Source organism: Bos indicus x Bos taurus, chromosome 8, assembly GCF_003369695.1.
Source record: "Bos indicus x Bos taurus breed Angus x Brahman F1 hybrid chromosome 8, Bos_hybrid_MaternalHap_v2.0, whole genome shotgun sequence".
Classification (NCBI taxonomy): domain Eukaryota; kingdom Metazoa; phylum Chordata; class Mammalia; order Artiodactyla; family Bovidae; genus Bos; species Bos indicus x Bos taurus.
The window spans coordinates 42,232,525-42,250,477 of record NC_040083.1 but is presented as its reverse complement, the minus strand read 5'-3'; the positions used below and the strand labels follow the sequence as shown (position 1 = coordinate 42,250,477).

The following is a 17,953-nucleotide window of genomic DNA, read 5'->3' as shown; positions in this document are numbered from 1 at the left end:
TATTAGATATACAGTTAACCTTTAAACAACACAGTTTGAACTGTGTGGGTCCACTTACATGCAGATGTTTTCCATACTAAATAATACAGCACTACATGCATCTGTAGTTGGTTGAATCTGGGGATGCAGAGGAATCATGGGTCCAAAGGGTCCCCTATAATATATGCATGGACTAGTCGCAGTTGTTCAAGGTCAACTATAGTTTGATTTTGCCTTGAGTAGAATGTTTTTTAAATCTTCTATAAATTATAAGCCAGATTCTTTCAAAAACCTCATTTACTTTTTTTTCTGAAATAAGTTGAAATGTGAAGTAGTTCTTGATATTTAAAAGAATCCTGAAATGAATCTTTTTGCAAATTGAAGAGCACTTTTCTGTTATGCCTCTTCACTTGTCAGTCTTATATATTTGATTAGTTATATGTTAGATTTCACTAAAATGATGAAAATGCATATGTACATATATTCACTCATATTTTTAAAATTTTGATCTTAAGTAATTTGCTACATTTGATTCTAGGAATTGAATGTTTGATACAGATTTGATTCTCAAAATTGAATATTTGATACAGATTTAGAATCAGGTTGTCAGGTGATTTATTTTTTATTTTTTACACAGTTGGAAATTTAAAAAAATAAAATAATACGCAGAGTTGATATTCAGCTAGGCGTCTCCATGACATTTTTGCTTGTTTTGTTTTATGTAGGCCTTGTGGAAATAACCCCGACCTGTGTTAGCTGGAATCTAGTGTTGCCTGTAACTTTGCAACCTTCTGAGACCTCAGGGAGATGTTGACCTCTCCTAGTCCTCAGGGCCCTTGCAGGACATTTGGTCCTATCCAAAACATCCGTTAAGACATTTAATCTATAAGACATTTGGTCCACACCAAAAGCTCTTTGATATTTGTCCAGAACCACTTGGCAGGGACCAAATATGCTCATGGATGTTGTGGACAGGACCAAAGGTCTGAGGGCCACCAGGTGGAGTCTTCAGTGGAATCTGATTCCAGCTGCTTCTAACTGAGCAGACTTGCTGGGGCTCCACACCCCTTCCAGGCTGTCTGTGTGTCGGACAAATGTTACCATTTTCTGGATAGCACGTGTCCTGATGTGAAGATGTTTGTGGACCCTGATCGTCTGCAGTCAGGGTCTCTGATCCTGAGTATCTGCAGCAGCTATCACCGTGGTTGATGGATCATGGAGCACTCACTAGGCCATAAGGAAACCAAGCAGATGTATTGCCCACTTGCCAGCCAGTGTGTGCTCTGTGAAAGCCAGGCTTCTTGCCAGTTTACAAGAGCATCTTTTCATCTTGGGCTTGGGAGAAGTCCAACCTGACACTATATAGGCTATGAGGGGATAACATGATCCTAGGAATAGGGTGGACAAAGCCGGACATCTTTTCACCAGAGGATATACTAACCAAATTCTTTGTATCTTGCAGTCACAGCCCACTCTAACTAGTCTATTTCTTTGTCAGATGAAATATAATAATGTATTTAGACAAATTGCCTTCCATCAAGAGATGAACTAGCATAAGTTTTTCACAAGTAATTTTATCTTGAGTCATCAGTTTTTACGTTACTGACCTGCATTCATTTCTGACACAGTGCACCAGGCATTGTCTTGGGACAGAGGCATCTCCTTTAAGCTGCTAGGACACTCATACTCTTTCTGGAACAAGTTGCCTCATTTTGAATGTATCAATATGACTTGGGAAACTGGATGTTTGAAGTTCTGGGCTTCCCTTTCTTCCCTCTGCTAATACACTGAAATTCCCCATTTGATTTTTAACAAGCTCACTCAGCATATAATAAAAAGCATTTTGGATTGTAAGCTTTGTAGTATCTACCCAACCTCTGGAATCTTTTAAGTGTGAAATTTATAGAATAACATTTCTAAAAACTTTTAGAACTGTTGGTTTCTGAGGAATTTTCAGATATGTAATGTGCCTTGGTCTAACATATTATAAAATGAAAATGTGAGGCCTTGGTTAATTGCTTTCTCTACCTCATTTAAATTATTTTCATTAAGAAGAGTTTTGTGGGGGGCTTGTTATTGATACCTTTTGAGTTGTCACAACCACAGCTGTAACAGTTGCATAATAGTGCCCACTGAAATACATTGATTAAACATATTTTAAAGGCTATGTATTTGACACATATATCCATGTGATTTTTGTGGTCTTGCTTTGTGTCTTATCACTAAGTTTCACATACTCGTGTTCTTCATAAAGCTTTGAAGATAAGCATTTATATCACGCATAAGGTTAATGGAATTAAAAGAATTAATGCTAGACCCATTCTCATGGGGATTTCCTTATTTAAATCCTACATCTACTCTGTGGAGTAAATGTCATGCCCATTTTACAGATGAGGTCGTTGAGGCAGGGAGACAGTAAGTAACCTGTTTTAAAAGTAAGGAAATCAAGGGACTTCCCTGGTGGGCCAGTGGTTAAAACTCCATACTCCAAATGCAGGGAGCATGGGTTTGATCCCTGGTCAGGGAACTAAGATCCCGCATCCTGTGCTGTATGGCCAAAAAAATAAAATTAAATTAAGGGAATCAAGGTACACCCCCTCCCACCGTCAAAAGAACTGGTATTTCTTAGAGTGTACTGTTTCCTGCCTAAACAGTTTTTGCTCTGGAAAGATGCTTTGAATTGCTTGCAAAATACTTATGGCAAGTGACCCTTCTGTTTTCTTTCTGGCTTGAAATGGGGTCCCATTGGTCTGGAGAATCACCTCTGGAGATTCACCTTAGTCATTGGTACCTCACCCCAGTTGTCCAACCTGTCTCCTGGAAGCCTGCTAACTCATTCTCTTCTGTTCTGTTCTTAATCCCAGGAAGAAGATGAAGTGCCCGACGACGAGACTCTGAACCAAATGATTGCTCGACGAGAGGAGGAATTTGATCTTTTTATGGTAATGTTACAGAAAAGCATGGAAACAAATGCCTCATTCCCTCCCCACTGCCTTCTGTTAAATGCACGATGTCTGGGGCCTGTGTGCCCTGGCCAAATTTCATTTGTAAAGCCTGAGCCTTTTCCTTCAGTTCAGAGGCTGCAAACTAGCTGGATTTAGCCTGCAGACATATTTTGTTTGGCCCATGCTGTGTTTTTTAAAAATTTGAAGTCTGTTGCCAACACAAAAAAGAATCCTGATTTCTGGCTTCCCTTGAAAATGAGCATGGGCCGTAATACCAGGCCCACCTCTGATGGAAGCATTTGGCTAGGGCTGAGTAGCAGCTGAACCCTCAGGACAGGCAGTGTGGTCCCCAGCTTACCACAGACACACCCCCGCTTCCAGCTCATTTCTAATGCTGGGAGGCATCCTTCAGGGAACCTGCCCTGCTCCTCCAGGCAGAGTTCACAGCTATTCCCTAGCTGTCTCCTTAGGGCTCCAAACAAATATGTTCCCTGGAGGGGGCAGGGGGACAGTAGGAGGACAGGAACTGAGATGACCTCCTTCCTTTTCTTCCTGTTGAAGAGAGCCTCCCTAAGCAACCTTCTAGGTAAGATTCAAGGTGTGCATGCTAAATTGGTTCAGTCATATCCGACTCTTTGCGACCCTGTGGACCTTAGCCCACCAGGCTCCTCTGTCCATGGATTCTCCAGGCAAGAATACTGGAGTGGAAAAAAAAAAAAAAAAAGAATACTGGAGTGGGTTGCCGTGCCCTCCTCCAGGGGATCTGCCTGACCCCAGGATCAAACCCATGTCTCTCATCTCCTGTATTGGCAGGCAGGTTCTGGGAAGCAACCTTCTAGGTCTGCATCAAGGTATAGCTTTCCCTTAAAGATCTAAATTGGTTTCCTTTCACTGGTATAACGCAGATGCAAAGAACCTTGACATTTGAAAATTTAATGTCCATGATGTTTCAACATTGACTTTCCAGGATACATAATCATCTGTAATCTTGCCAAAACCTGAATTTGATGTATGTCTGCCACAAGGTCAGTAGGGAAGGAAGCAAGGCTCTTGGCTAGTGAGTGAGGCCCTCAGACATCATATTTGATTGTATTCTTAAGGCATTAACTATAGCTATCTTATTTACCTCTGTATCCCCAGTGCTCAGACCAGTTACTGGCACATAATAGATGCTTAATAAATATTTGCAAAATTTCAGGCCTCATGAGGATGTCAGCATAGGTCAGGACCTAAAAAGGCTCCGCTCAATGTGTTTAATCTTTTGATCTTCCTAACATTTAGCCTGTCTGTGGAGTGAGCGAATAAATGCTGGGGAACCCCCAATCAAAGCCCCCAGATTTGAAGCCCCCAGGTCTCAGACAGAGGGGCATGAGGGAAGCATGTGGACAGGGGTGAGTGGATGGTGGTGAAGGGTGAACAAAGGGAGTTGTTTTGTCTCAGGGAGACAGAGCTGAACGTCCCATGTAGTCAGAAATTCCAGCTTTTCAAGAGAAACTAAAAAGTGAGGTTTTTGTATTCACTCTCTGGATTGCAAGATGTTTGCAACTAAATTAGATTTTTTTTATTATACTTTAACACTTCAAGCCAAGTAAAATATGACCCTGGGCCAAATATGACCCACAGAGTTTGCAATTTCCACCTCTTCAGCCTAGACAGTCTGAGAAGGGAGTCCCAGCTGTGTGAAAGCTTACGTTATTTTTGTGACTTTTGTCTTGGGAACAATGATTGTGCTCACACACCATGATTCAAGATAAAGGACAGTTAATTCTTTCTCAGGAAATTTTTAGGTAGCCACAGGACTAGCTCCTACCCTGGGATGCTCACTCTCCCCCTGCCCTATAAAATGAACGATCCTACCCATAGTAAGGCCACTTTGAAGAAAAATGACAGAAAGAAGACTTTACCAGCATGGTCAACACAGGGTGTTTATAAAACCTAAATTTCTTAACTCAGACTGCCGATCACCACCTTTGTAGATTATTCTCTGTTTGGGGAGATTAGAGATACACTTAGGAAATAGACTAATCCTTTCTCTCCTTGAGGAGCTTATTAAAATGTAGATGACTGGGGAACACCGAGGCAAGAGGCCTTCAGCTTCCTTGGCTGATCACTGATTGGCAATAATTCAGTACCGCTATAGCCTCAGACACTCTTGAGGCCCTTGGAAAGGATAAGCTATCTGCCATTATTCAAATCAGATTAGGCCCAGAGATGGAGGTTTCCATCAGCAGCCGGGAGATAAGGGAAAAGGAGTACTTCTCTTTTCTGCCTTTCTGGCTGGGTATTTGTAAAAATTGAAAGCCTCGGAAAAAAGAAAAAAGATTGGATGTCTGGCCAAGGCTCAGCCTTCTTTTAACTGGGAACAGGTGAAGCTGGCTATGGAAGGCTTTTCTGTGGGCATTTTCATTTTGTCAACATGTGCTGGTTTCTTAAAGGTTGACTTCTCATTTTTGGATAATACAGATTTTTGGTTTGCTTTGGTTTGGTTTGGTTTGCCTTGTGTTGGTTTTTTAAAGTCTTTTAATCAGCCTGCTGCCTTTGGCCAATTCACTATTCATTAGCACCTCCACCAGGGGGCAGGAAATCAAATTGAATCCTTGCCAGTTCAGATTAAAAACTGCAGTGAGAAACAAGAATGGAATGTGAGCTAGATTTGGAATTCAAAATTTTAAACTCTTAATCCACTGTTTTTTTTTTTAAGTTAGCTCTGCCAGGCTCCTCTGTCCATGGGGATTCTCCAGGCAAGAATACTGGAGTGTGTTGCTATGCCCTCCTCCAGGGGATCTTCCCAATTCAGGGATCAAATCCAGGTCTCCCTCATTGCAGGCGGATTCTTTACTGTCTGAGCCACCAGGGAAGACCATATAGTAAAACAGACATATTACTTGATTTTTGTATCCTAGGCACCGTAGTTAAATAATATACTTTATGCAGATAATCTCTTTAAAATAAAACCTTTATTTTGAATATTTTTTCTTGTTGTCTCGTTCCAAAACTGACTTCAGAAAGTTATCTCTTATACTGATTACCTATGAATTTTAACTAAAAGAGATTTTTGACAGGCCAAGATTCATGTCTGAAACGTTGTGCCTACATACTAACATTTTAAAAGCTTTAGAAAGCTTTTAAGCTGCTCTGTTCCCTACAGAGGCATTATTATTTCCCCTTAAAAATAATCATACACATTAGCATAAGGTTATTGGGTGTTAAGACAAAACATATTCATGTAATAGCTAAATGATAAATTAATCTTACTTGCATATGAACTTCATATTTTGTACTTGTCTTCTGTAAGTAGAAATCTTTGGGAAGAGTTACAGTCATAAGAACTTTAATCTTATTAAAAATTTCATCAAAAAATTTTTTTGCATTCTTTCTACAAGAAAAAAAAAGCAGTGCAATTTATTTTCTTTTATATTAGAAGAGAATTATTTTCTCATTTGTGGACTAATGCATGGCATAACGGAGAAGGCAATGGCACCCCACTCCAGTACTCTTGCCTGGAAAATCCCATGGATGGAGGAGCCTGGTAGGCTGCAGTCCATGGGGTCGCTGAGGGTCGGACACGACTGAGCGACTTAACTTTCACTTTTCACTTTCATGCACTGGAGAAGGAAATGGCAACCCACTCCAGTGTTCTTGCCTGGAGAATCCCAGGGACAGGGGAACCTGGTGGGCTGCCGTCTATGGGATCGCACAGAGTCGGACACGACTGAAGTGATTCAGCAGCAGCAGCATGGCATAAGTCATTGGTATGGGAAATGCTAATCATATAACCAAAAACTGAAGTGGTGATGTTTTGCTGTCTCCGTACAGTGCCTTAACAAAAAATGATTTTTCTTGAATACTATCTAATAACTATTAGGAAATGACCTCAGGCCCCTGTTTAGATTGCACTGTTAACTAAGCATCCTCTGTGTGCTGATTCCAAAGGTTTGTTGGATCCCGTTTCTGATACCAGAGCATTAGGAGGCAGGATTAAGAGCAACCTCTCCAGCTAACTATAGCAGATGACAGAACAGGACGGCCACATTTATCTACCGATGGGACTCTGCCATGCTCCAAGCCCAGCCCATCTTGGGAAGTTAATGATTTCCAAAAATGCTGAAGCCTAGTTTAAGGAACTCTGAACTTTAAATAGATTCTAGAGATCCCGTTTGGACTTGAACAGAAATTTCTTTTATATCCTGTTACCAGTTTTAGCACTTAAGAAAAAATTAATATTGAATTCTCATTTCAGTACAGTAGAGCTGAAGGAAGAGGGAAAAGGTAAATCATTTAATGGTTAATGGTCTGTTTGTTGTAGAAATGGTCTCGCCAGTGATAGACACATATAACGAATGTATACAGCAATTCAGTGGAGGTTTTGCTTTTTTTAACCATCACATTCTTTAGTTACAGGTTAAAGGCAAATACATGGCACTTTATTTACTAGTGCACTGGATTTTTAAAAAGGAAAATAGGACCTGGGGATATAGGCATTTTGAAGACTGTTGAAAGGAAGCCACTTCACTTACATCAGTTGAGATGAGATTTCCTTTGACATCTGTCACTCTGTGGCATAATATTTTCATAAGAGCTAAGCTTTTTGAAACTTGAAGAACTGAGGGACATTCCTCTGCCAGAGCCCAGGGTACACTGAAAATTGAAGACATTCACGACTGACTGACTAATAAACCAGTTATGTGCTCACATGTCCAAGTCCAACTGAGGGTGGCTATTTTATAGTGACACTTGATGACTAACTCTTCCTGGTTGTCTGATTAAAAGCATGAGCCCTGTTGAGGTACAGGAAATTTTCTTAATGAACTTTCTATTTTATATTCCTGAAGAATACTTTTACACCAGTGCAGCAATGAGTTGTATCACCAGGGCTCATATTTTTAACTCATTTTTTAAAAAATTGAAATAGTTGATTTATAATAATATTATATCAATTTCTGCTGTTATATTTTTAAAATACACCCCCAATTTGAATTTTCTCAGTGTTACTTAAGGGGGAGCTTTTGCACCCACATAAACTAAGAAAAGGAATTTTTTAAGGAGTATTTTTTTTAAGTACTTAAGTAAATTTCAAAGATGGGTACAGGGGAAGGGAAGAGATTTTGGCCTTAGGGATGAGCTAGAACAAGTCAGAGCACAGAAGCTCCGTGGGGGATGCCGAAGGGGCCCTGCAGCCATAGGAGGTGACTTGCAAAGAGACTTACCTGTTGCTAAGTCTACACTGTACAGAATCCCCTTGCCTTTTGGTGAGACTTCTGTTCATCCTTCCAGCGCATGGACATGGACCGGCGGAGAGAGGATGCCCGGAACCCGAAACGCAAGCCCCGCCTGATGGAGGAAGACGAGCTGCCCTCGTGGATTATTAAAGATGACGCCGAGGTGGAACGGCTGACGTGTGAAGAGGAGGAGGAGAAGATCTTTGGGAGGGGGTCTCGCCAGCGGCGGGACGTGGACTACAGCGATGCCCTCACGGAGAAGCAGTGGCTGAGGGTAGGTGTGACTTTCTCGACTTCCTGCTCTGTGGGGCGTTGTTGGCTCGGTGAAATCAGAGGCCTGTGGCTGGACCCGTTTGAGGTGGACTGGTTGCCCCTATGAAGAGAAGGGGCTCTTGAACACAGAAAAGTCATTTTGCTCTTGCAGCGGAGTCATTCTGCAATTCATTGGAAGATAATGAGGAGTTGTTTTGCGAGAGCAGACTTGGTCACTGGAAACATAGGATTATGAGAGCTATGAGACCCGCTAATGTTTTATGACTTGTGATTGCCTGGTCATGCCTCACTTGGAGTTAGAATCAAAATGTGGAAGTGGGCTTTTGAAGTCTTTTTCGTTGTTCCCCCTCATTTTATGTTCTTTGATCGGAGTTTCACCTTTGCAGGTCTTGCTGAGAGAACTCAGGACAGCAGCCTCTCCTGACTACACGGCGGCTTCCTAGACGCACATAACATTAGCGCTGGAAGGTGCCTTTGTACTCTTGGTTTTGCTGAGGTCCAGAGAGGTTAGGTGACTCTGCAAGGTTGCACAGCTGGCTAGAAACAACAGAATCAGTGAATGCTGATGCATTTGGGAGCCTGGTGTTGGCTTGATCTGATCCGTCCCTTGCAGATGCAGCCTGGGCCTGGGACTTGGGTCACTGACACTTGGAAATGGTATTCTATAGTTTGGATTGTTTTTCGTTTCCCTGCTTTGGAAAATGTCGATTCCTCGTTTTGACTGAGGTCTGTGATCTCAGACTGTTTGAGCACAGAAATATCCAACTGCTCCTAGGAGCCACGTGTGTGAATGCCCAGGTGAGCATGACTGTTCCCTTTGAAGGTTTAGCCGCACTTTCGTTTTTGGGCACAGACTTAGAACCAAGGCAGACAGAACAGGCTGGGATGTGCATTCCAGGCAGGGCCGGTAAATGCGTGCTGGAAATAGTAAGCATGGTTGGGTGAAAACCAAACAAAATAGAAGCTGTTTTTGTGAGTTGTTCATTTTATCAGAAGGGAATGCGGTTCCCAAGCTTTGTAAAACGTGGATTTTAGGACCCAGGCTGTAAGTAGGTAGGTGGGTGGGAGGGCCACGGAGGAAGAGTTTTGAGATTGGATAACACAGGCAGACAGGTCTCGGCCCCACTTGAGAGGTGATTTACTCAGGCTGTCGTATGATGAGAGAGAATGATCTGAATTTTGAAAAGATTGACGTCTGTGGTATCCTGAGAAGAAAGGGACAAGGAAAGCATGGCTTATCTCTATGGGTGAACTGTGACATGTGAAATGTAACTTTTGTGTGGTGATTTTACTGTCACATCCAGGCATTCCAGTGGCCTCAGAGTATGGTTTTGTGAGTTTCTTTTGTTTCACTGTTGTGAGGTTGTAGTTGCATAATTAAGATCCATTCGCTAATTGGAAGAGTTTTTGCTTAATACTCATTTCTGAGCTAGGGGAAATTCTTTTCCCATTCTCTTTTATGTGAGCAATAAATTAACTACCTGGATATTATTATAGGAAATGAGACAAGAACCTAGGCCAGCATTTTAAAGTCTGTCTTATAAATGTATAATTTCCAGACACTACAAGCAAAATAATCTTGTTTATTGGGCAAGAAGGTAGCTGAATGTATCCTTTTTTGAATAATCAATGGAAAATGCTCTTCAAGTAAATAGTGTTATGAATCCTAGAAAGTTTTCAAGGTTAGAATACCTCATTTTTTCTCTTCTTCAGTTTATACCACTCGCGATGAGCGCTGTGCTGCCACACGGTAGAAACTCCATGAACGCTTCTGAAGATGAAGTGATAAACTTATAAGAAGAAAGTGGAAAGTTACTAATTTACCAGTCATGTTAGGGTAGTATTGTGTATCTTGTAGACTTCCTTTTTTTTTTGGTCTAGTGTTTCTTCACTCGGTTCACATTCTTTTGCCAACCGGTCCATTCTGAAGGAGATCAGCCCTGGGATTTCTTTGGAAGGAATGATGCTAAAGCTGAAACTCCAATACTTTGGCCACCTCATGCGAAGAGTTGACTCATTGGAAAAGACTGTGATGCTGGGAGGGATTGGGGGCAGGAGGAGAAGGGGACAACAGAGGATGAGATGGCTGGATGGCATCACTGACTCGATGGATGTGAGTCTGGGTGAACTCTGGGAGTTGGTGATGGACAGGGAGGCCTGGCGTGCTGCGATTCACAGGGTCGCAAAGAGTCGGACACGACTGAGTGACTGAACTGAACTGAATGAAAGGAACATGTATGTCTAAAAATGGAAAACTAGTTTGTTTTACAAAACTATGCTATGAAATTGATGTTCATAATTTTCACCTTAAGGTGCCTCGCAAGATACCAAGTCACCCAAGAAGGATAAAACTGTTCTCAGGGCAGCTTTATTGTAATATGCCTTTTTGTAATCCCATCTCTTGGAAACTGTGTCTCCATATTCAGCGTGAGTTGATAACTTGCCATTGACCAGGCCGTGGGATTAACGCGGGATGCTGCATGGCCTCGGCGTTCAAACAAATGCTTACCGTCCATCGTTTGTTTACTTGTTCACCAGCGGCCATCCTGTTTAATATCAGCTTATTAAGCTCTTTCTTGATAATAAAATTTTATGCAAGGGGCTCTCGTGGGCCTAATGTGCAGAGATGTTCTCCACTGGCTGATGATTGAACACACTGGGTGAACCTAAGCAACGCAGCCTTGAAAGGGAACTTGGCAAAGACTGTTCTATAAGAAATGCTGTAACAGGGCTAAAATAATTCTCCCTCCTGGAAATGTTGTGCAAAGCCGGCTTGGCAGAGGCATCGGAGATACATAGAGTCCCTGAGTTGGAAGACAGCTCAGTGGAACAGCTCCCTGTCCTACACTTAAATCACATCCTCCACGGCACCTGTGCCAAGAGGCTGACCATCCATAGAGGAGACACTCTGCCTTTTGTCTGCACAGCCCTTCCAGTGGTCAGCCCCAACTGTTAGTTCTTCTTCCCTTTGAACAGAATCCTCTTTCCTTATAGCTGCTGCTCGCTGGTCCTGATCCTATTCCCTGGGGGTGAACAGAACAATATTTTTTCTGTTTTTAGCATCAGCTCCCACTGGATGAAACGTTTGAGGACTCAAATGCCGTTAGAATGAACTTCCCTACATTCCTCTTTCTTTGGCACTTCCCTCATCCTCCAGGGCCCAGCTTAATTGCCACCACACCTTTGATCCCTTCAAGAGTAAACACTAATCACATTTCTCCTCATACTCTCACTTTTCTTGGCCTATTCTTCTGTAACAGATCGAACACAACTTGCTAGTTTTCTTGGTCATTGTTGACATACCTGCCTTCCCGATTGATTAACATGCTGCATCTTGGTTGGACTTCCGTGTGCAAATAGTAAGGCCCATTGATTTCATTGGTTGCCACATGAAATAGCCCAGGATTGATGTGTGAGAACATTGCCCCAGGTAGTGTTCACCTCGGCAGTAGATGGACCTAAACCTGCCCTATTCAGGGGCCTGTCCAAAAGAGTAAGTAGAATTGTATTTCTCAGGTAAAAATTGAAGGTGGGTGTTTCTGGTTGGTAGAAGCAACCGTTCCACCCTGGGCTGTTCAGGGATCGAGGCTGGAGGGACTCTGTCAAGCCTCAGCATCTCCATCCCCTTGAGCCAGAATCGGGGAACACCACAGAGAGTAGTATGTGCTGAGTTCTAAGGACTCTAAGTGAATAGGCCTCCGTGACTTCCGCTCACATCCCATTAGGTAGAACGCCATCCTGGGACCACGTTAGCTATAAGGGCGGCTGAGAACTGTGGTCTGGCTGTGAGCCCAGGAAGGTAGGATTTTGGTGACAAGATTGCAGTGTCTGCCTCAGAACACTTAGGTTGAATTGAAGTGCTACGGCCATTTTCTTTGAAAATTTTATTATGGTTTCATCACAAACAAATTTTATTTTATAATCATAGTATGCTAAAAATTCCCACAGTGTCCTTTAGACAATCTGTTGAGTTGGAAGATTTAAAAAATTTTTCTGTGTTCATGTTATTTTAAGTGAAGAGGATCACAATTTCAAACAAAGCTCAATTTGACTTTTTTTTTTTTTTTTAAGGTTTTTAAAGTTGTTTTGAAATTTCTGTCTCCATTGAGGAAACCTTAATTTCTTTGGTGTTAGGCAGTCTCAAGTGAACTTCGTCTTTTGGGGATAGTCAGGTCAACATCCATGCCTCCCGTGGGATGTTTTTCTCCCCTTGTAGGGGTTCCTGGCCATCTTCCTTCCCAAGATGGCATCTGGATAAAGGTAGATGCTGGGGTTTTATCATGACGCTGGGGCAGGTGCCCTGTCCTGTGCGTCTCTGCTGGGCTCAGCACAGGACTCCCAGTCTGTCCTGTCGCTGGAGGTCGTGACATGCAGCCAGTCCCATCTTCTGGTGTCTGTGATGACATGTGCTGTTAAAGTCTGGGGTCCTACCCAGTCTCCATTGGTCAGCTTTCCTGAAATCTCATGAAGACGCTCCGCTTCTCTGGTCTCTTAGTGCTCTCAGCTCTTTTGCGCTCTAGTTGGGAATCTGAAAGCTCTTAGTTGCTTTCTTCCCAGTGTGCTGGAGCATCCAGGAGAGTCCAGCCCCATTTTGTAAAAAAAAAAAAAAAATCACAGTCTCACCACCAGGGAGTTGTCAAGCCTGAAGCTTCTAGAATTTGATAGTTGGGTGAGTCAGGAAGCTCTTTAAAACAAGTGATACAAAAATGCCTTACTTTTGCAATATCTGTCAAAGTATCTGACTATATGAATGCACTGTGAGGGACCTTCCTGGAGCCTTGGGAGGTGCTGGTAAAGTGAGAATCCTAAAGTCCACACTCCATGGTCTTCATAGTAAATCTACCTCTGGGCATCTTTGCTGCCTCATTCCTCTTGTTCCCTGCACTGCCCCCGCAAAATATACCAGGTTTGGGGCCTGAAGAGTGAATATTCCATTCAGCCCTAGCTAGGTGTATTGCCCTAGCTAGGTGTATTGAACTACCTGGACTTAGACCCCACAAGTTAAAGGGCTTAGTCCCCAGTAAGACCGGGCTTACTTTGGTGGCCAGCCGCACTGCGGGGATCCCTGGGCCACCTGCACTACTGACCGACTGACTCTAAATTCAGGGGGTTCTCATGACTCTCTCGGGTTCAGTAATTTGCTATAGTGGATCCAGAAAGTACCTCTGGTGGTTACAGCTTTGTTATGAAGGATACAAATTGGGAGGGCCAACCAAATGAAGTAGCACACAGGATGGTCTCAGGGAGGGTACCCAGCTTCCCTGCCCTCACCCCATGGAACCAGACGGCACCCCTCCTGGCACAGCAGTGTACACACCAACCAGCAAGCTCCACAGAGCTTCCGTGTGCAGAGTCATCATTGGAATCTCCTCCCTATGGAGGGAGCTGGCGCAGCGGCTTATACTACAGGTAACAAAGTCCTCAGGGCTCATGTCTTACCTCTCTTCCTCTTAACCCCCTTTTCCTCCTGGGCAAAAGGCTCCCTATCCTGCCTTCCTGTCACATTGCAACTTCCCATACACACATGGCCTGGCCGTGGTGCTCTTCACTGTGGCTTCTAGAGCGGTTCTGGGGATCCCTGTTCAGCAGTCTCCCCTCCTAATTGCAAAGAGCCTTCAGAATTGAGGAAACTCCTCTCCAACAGCCTGGTTTAGACTGCTGTCTGCTGGTAGGACCACAAGTCCTGTTGTGGAAGTCAGTGGTGGTGTTTTGTCTTTTTTTGTCTTTGCATATTAACTTTGCCCTAATCCTACTCAAGGCAATAGGTGGCTCCCCTGAACAAGGAATGATCCCTTGAGAAAGTATGGAAGAGAATATTAATGTGGTTTTAAAAGTATTATGTCAATTACCATTTTATAGCTTTCCCATGGAGTACCCACAGTGGTAACAGTGCTCAACTGTATTGTGTGTGTGTGTTTCCACATAACCAATAATTGGCTCATGTTGATAATTTCTTGGAAAAACATCTTTGAGGGCAGGCATTCATAGACCTAAATTGGCAGACGTCGGATGAGCCCGTTGGGCCAGGTGTTTCTAACATGCACGGGCTGTGCTGTTCCTAGTATCATAATCATGACTGAGGCGGGAGCCCCATAAAACTGGGGTGTCTGTAAAGCTTAACAGTGGGCGGAGGGTGAATGATGGAATGCCTGGCTTTCCTATTCTTCCTGTTCCTTTGGTCCTTCTGCCAACTTCAGAATCCTTCCCTTCCTAAACATTTAGTGACATCCCAGAATTTATTTAATTGCCGAGTGAGTGATTTGTGCCCTGCAGCACTTGAGGATAATTGGAATGCAGTCTAAATGATGTGCTCTGTATAATATTTCATTGCCAGCCTGACAGAGGGAAGGAACTTTGGAGTCTGCTTTTGTTTCACAGTGGATCTGATGCCTCGAAACTGTCATTTGAAAAGGTTCCTTACTTGGTGGGGTCTCTTCTTATGGTGCGGTCCTTACATATGAGTGTAAGGATGTTTCTTTTGGTTTTGTAAGCTCCTGGTGATGATATGAGCTCTGTTCCTACAGTGCCCTGCACTGTCGGGCCCCAGACCATGTTATCTAAATAATGGGGCTAAGACTCACATTCTCGGATCTTTCAGTCTCCCAAGAGAGACAGCTAGTTTTAGAAGCCCTAGGATTTCCAGACCTTAAGGAAAGGCAGCACAGAACATCTTTTTCCCCTCAACCAGTCTGTCACCAGAGAAGAGCTTGAGTTTCCCACAATTTTGGTGCCAGAGTGACATCTCGATAGTTAGGTCTGTATGTGTGTTTAGGTGCTAAGTCCTGTCCGACTGTTTTGCAAACCCACGAGCTGTAGCTCTCCAGGCTCCTTCTGTCCATGGGATTTCCCAGACAAAAATACTAGAGAGGGTTGCCATTTCCTACTTCAGGGGATCTTCCTAACCCAGGGGTTGAACCTGTGTCTCCAGCATTGGCAGGTGGATTCTTTACCGCTGAGCCACCAGGGACTGACCACCAAAGGAATTTTTGGTGGGGTCTCCCCTTCCCACAGTGCGCAGTGGAGATAACAGAGTAAGAGACTCCTGAACCATAAAATAGTAGAGGAGATCAGTGAAGTAAAATGTGACACCTCCTAGTGGAGTTTCCCTGTCTGCCTTGAAAGGCTGTGCTATACCAGGGTGCAAGTAAGGAGGAGGTCTGTTAGTCAGCTTTCCGTTATAAGCAGCCTCTGCCAAACCCTCCGTGGGAAAAAGGCAGAGAAATCCACCGAGAGTTAGCCACGAAGATCTGGAAAAAGTACTGAGAAAGTTTAAAGAAGTTGGGATTTTAAATAAGATATTTGAAACTTTGTTGAAAGATATAATGAGAAATAATAAAAAATATTTCCTGGTTTATATGAAGAGAATTTTTCCTCTCTCTCAGGAAATCTTTGAAACAGAATAATGTCTCCTCTGTTTGGGCTGGATTAAGTATGATGTGATACAGCCTGAAATTAGGAGCTGGGGTCTCCTAGGTATAATCACAGCTGAGAACATCAGAGATTCTGTAAGACGTCCTTTTCTCCCCAAAGACTTTATTCTATACTGGCAAGGTTTGGGAGGGTCCTTCATCTAAGGTATTGCTGTTGTTGCTCAGTTGCCAAGTTGTGTCTGACTCTTTGCGACTCCATGGACTGCAGTACGACAGGCTTCCCTGTCCTTCACTGTCTCCTAGAGTTTGCTCAAACTCATGTCCATTGAATCGGTGATGCCATCCAACCACCGTATCCTCTGTCGTCCCCTTCTCCTCCTGCCTTCAGTCTTTCCTAGCACCTGGGTCTTTTCCAGTCGACTTCACATCAGGTGGCCAAAGTATTGGAGCTTCAGCCTCAGCAGCGTCTACAGTATGATGTGCGTAATACCTTTAGTATTTTTCCCCCCTCTCTTGTTTTGTAACTTTGTATCACCTTCCCTTGCTTTTTGTTTAAAAGACATAAAATTGTATTTTCTTTTTCTTTTCCCAAGTGGCATTTTTTAGCTTTTCAAATTGGATCGTCAGTTTACTGGGGCAAAATGGCTAGCAAGCTGCATTTCCGTTTTTATACACAAGGGAGAGCTAAGACCCTAGCAAATGGATTTGGGTTTTGCCAAATTCAAGGTCCTTCAGCACTTGAGGAGGAAGTACTGAACTAACTAATGGTGATCAGAGTTGTGAATTGTCTGGGGGAAACATGTGATCGTAGTAAATGAATTTTGATAAATTTATGTACTTTTTATTTTATTCTTAAATCAATGGGCTAGATTGTTTTCACAGCGATTGGATCTGATATGTATCCTTTGGTCAAAACTCAATAGGGTTGGTTTAATGGAAGAAAGTGTCCTCAGAGGATCATCTAAAATACTAAATACTAAAGGCTGAGAAGTGACAGAGACTTGTTTCAATTGGTTCTTAAAACTGTGATGCCTGGAAATTCTAGTCTCAAGTTTTAACCTTTTGATATACAGGTTTAGCTCTGAAATCTAACGCAGACATTGAAAGTAACCATGGGAATTGGACCTGGCATACCGATACTAAGGAGCCCACATCAGTTCACATTATCTTAGAGATAATGCTTAGAGATAGATGTTTTAGAAATATGGCTGCTCTTCTGAATCAAGATCTGGTTCTTGTCCCATTCTTTTTTGTTTTTGTTTTTTAAATCCATAAAGCTACGACAATAAATCTTTTTTAAAAATATGTTTATTTTTGACAAAAGATGTATATCCTTAAGGTGTACCATGTAATGTTTTGGGACAGGTATACACTGTGAAATGACTTCATTCTCCCAGTGAGAGCTGGGGAGGGCACAGCTGTTTTAGGAAGTTAGAGATAGAGCAGGGAACTTTACTGACGCAACTGTATCTTTGATCGCTGCCTCTCAAGGGCATATAGGATCATGGTTAAGAGACTAAACCTTGGAATCTGATGAACCAGGCTTTTTTAAATCCCAGCTCCACCTATTTTGCTCTGTGACCTGGGGTGCCTAGTGTAACCTTCCTGTAGCTTTGTTATAGAAATGGGAAAATCATAGCTCCTTCATATAATTTTCTGAAGTTTGCATATGTGTACCATAGAACCTGGCATTTAATGATTACCAAAAAAAAAAAAAAATTAGCTATTAAGGAAAAAGTATTAAATTATTTCAGAGAATACCTAGATGGTAGGAAAAGAAGAAATAAAATAGTTCTGTTGTGTGTCTTGAATCCTACAGAAGAAAGGTAAAAGGAGTGAAGAGGCCCCCGTCCTTACCATTAATGGAATTAAGGAGGGCAACACGATTCCTTACTGAGTATGTTATGGAGCATGTGCACAGGCTTACTCACCTCAAGCCAGCCAACCTGTACTCATGCAGCTATAAACTCTCTGGACTCTGGTTTTCTACTTAACCCTCCGTGGCTGCAGGAAGGGCTGGGGGCTGGCAGTCAGGAAGCTGGTCTGTGCATTCCGGCCCTGCTGCCAGCTCAGTGTGTCACCTTGGTTTCTTGATCTGGGTGGAGCTGGATTCTCTTTGCTGTGCTGGGTCCCCTCCACCTACCTAAAGACAACCTCGGAAATCACA

At 42.9% G+C, this 17,953-nt stretch overlaps 1 protein-coding gene across 6 annotated transcripts in view; it reads left to right on the top strand.

The window, feature by feature from the left end:
• SMARCA2 (SWI/SNF related, matrix associated, actin dependent regulator of chromatin, subfamily a, member 2) overlaps positions 1 to 17,953 on the top strand; it is a 179,726-nt gene that overhangs the window by 106,234 nt on the left and 55,539 nt on the right. For 5 of the 6 annotated variants that reach the window (XM_027549377.1, XM_027549379.1, XM_027549378.1 and 2 more), the window contains exons 26-27: positions 2,844 to 2,921; positions 8,199 to 8,417. In XM_027549377.1, coding sequence (XP_027405178.1) covers positions 2,844 to 2,921; positions 8,199 to 8,417 — 297 coding nt within the window. Of the gene's footprint in view, positions 1 to 2,843; positions 2,922 to 8,198; positions 8,418 to 10,129; positions 10,383 to 17,953 lie in introns of those variants that run through there. The other variant, XM_027549382.1, reaches the window with a different exon arrangement.